This window comes from Penaeus monodon, chromosome 33 (assembly GCF_015228065.2).
Source record: "Penaeus monodon isolate SGIC_2016 chromosome 33, NSTDA_Pmon_1, whole genome shotgun sequence".
Lineage (NCBI taxonomy): Eukaryota > Metazoa > Arthropoda > Malacostraca > Decapoda > Penaeidae > Penaeus > Penaeus monodon.
This window is the reverse complement of record NC_051418.1, coordinates 31411319-31412185: the sequence shown is the minus strand read 5'-3', so window position 1 is coordinate 31412185 and position 867 is coordinate 31411319. Positions and strand designations below refer to the sequence as shown.

Genomic DNA, 867 nt, shown 5'->3' with positions numbered 1-867 from the left:
CCTTTGGTAGTTTCTTCATTCTTGTACGTATAACATAGGCTAGCTAACTCAAACCCTTTAAACCCCCCTCATTTGGGACGGTCCCCTGAAAGTATAATAACATACTTATAGAAATTTTCGTGTACGCCTTGCTGCGTCGTATTGAAGGCTCGCTCGTGAAGCCAACTCGCAGTGTAAGTTCCCTCGTGTCCATCCTCCCACACGAGGCGAAGAGAAGCGCCGTCTTCAGACACCTACAGAAGTGTTTATAATTAATGATAGTTGTGACTGGAATTCTAGGTACAGTAGTGTTTGTGTTATACTTGTTGATATTATTGTTAGTATAAAACTAGAATTAAAAACTGGGGCTCCAAATTGGCAACTTGTTTGAGTAATCTTGTAAAAATAAGAACATTGAAAGTATTAAAACTAAAGTTTTTAAGAGACAAAAAATGCACAAAATGTTTTCAACTACGGATGCCAGTCACAGATTGATTGTTTTTTCTGCTTGCTCGACATCTAATTTAATGAGCAGTCAATTCATTTTTTACATCATAAATGCTTATCAAAAAAAAAACTTTCATAATTAAATAATCTCATACATTGTAGATAAGAAAATGTTACGTACGGTTTGTTTGCTGGAATCTTATCACAGACTTACATACACTTCCTTCGGGCGCACATCATGGGAAAGATCCGTAACCCTGGAGACCCGGCTGGACGCTGTGTCGAGAAAGCAGGCTGGGCACTGGCAGTTGTCTCTAAGCCATATGTAAGGAAACTCATCCGGTTCTCCGTTGCGCCACCAGACCTGCAATTGCACATTTACTTTGAAATAAAGGTCTCACACCGTCTTTTAACTTCGCAAAAGGCCCAAAATTAGTGAGG

The 867-nt window shown here is 39.4% G+C and overlaps 1 protein-coding gene across 1 annotated transcript in view; it reads right to left on the bottom strand.

Moving 5' to 3' along the window:
* The window catches only part of LOC119594384 (gamma-butyrobetaine dioxygenase-like), a 12265-nt gene that overhangs the window by 5077 nt on the left and 6321 nt on the right, over positions 1 to 867 (bottom strand). Inside the window, exons 4-5 of the mRNA XM_037943445.1 lie at positions 641 to 790; positions 106 to 233 (exon numbers count right to left, since the gene is read on the bottom strand). Of these exons, the coding sequence (XP_037799373.1) occupies positions 106 to 233; positions 641 to 790 (278 nt within the window). The remainder of the gene's footprint in view (positions 1 to 105; positions 234 to 640; positions 791 to 867) is intronic.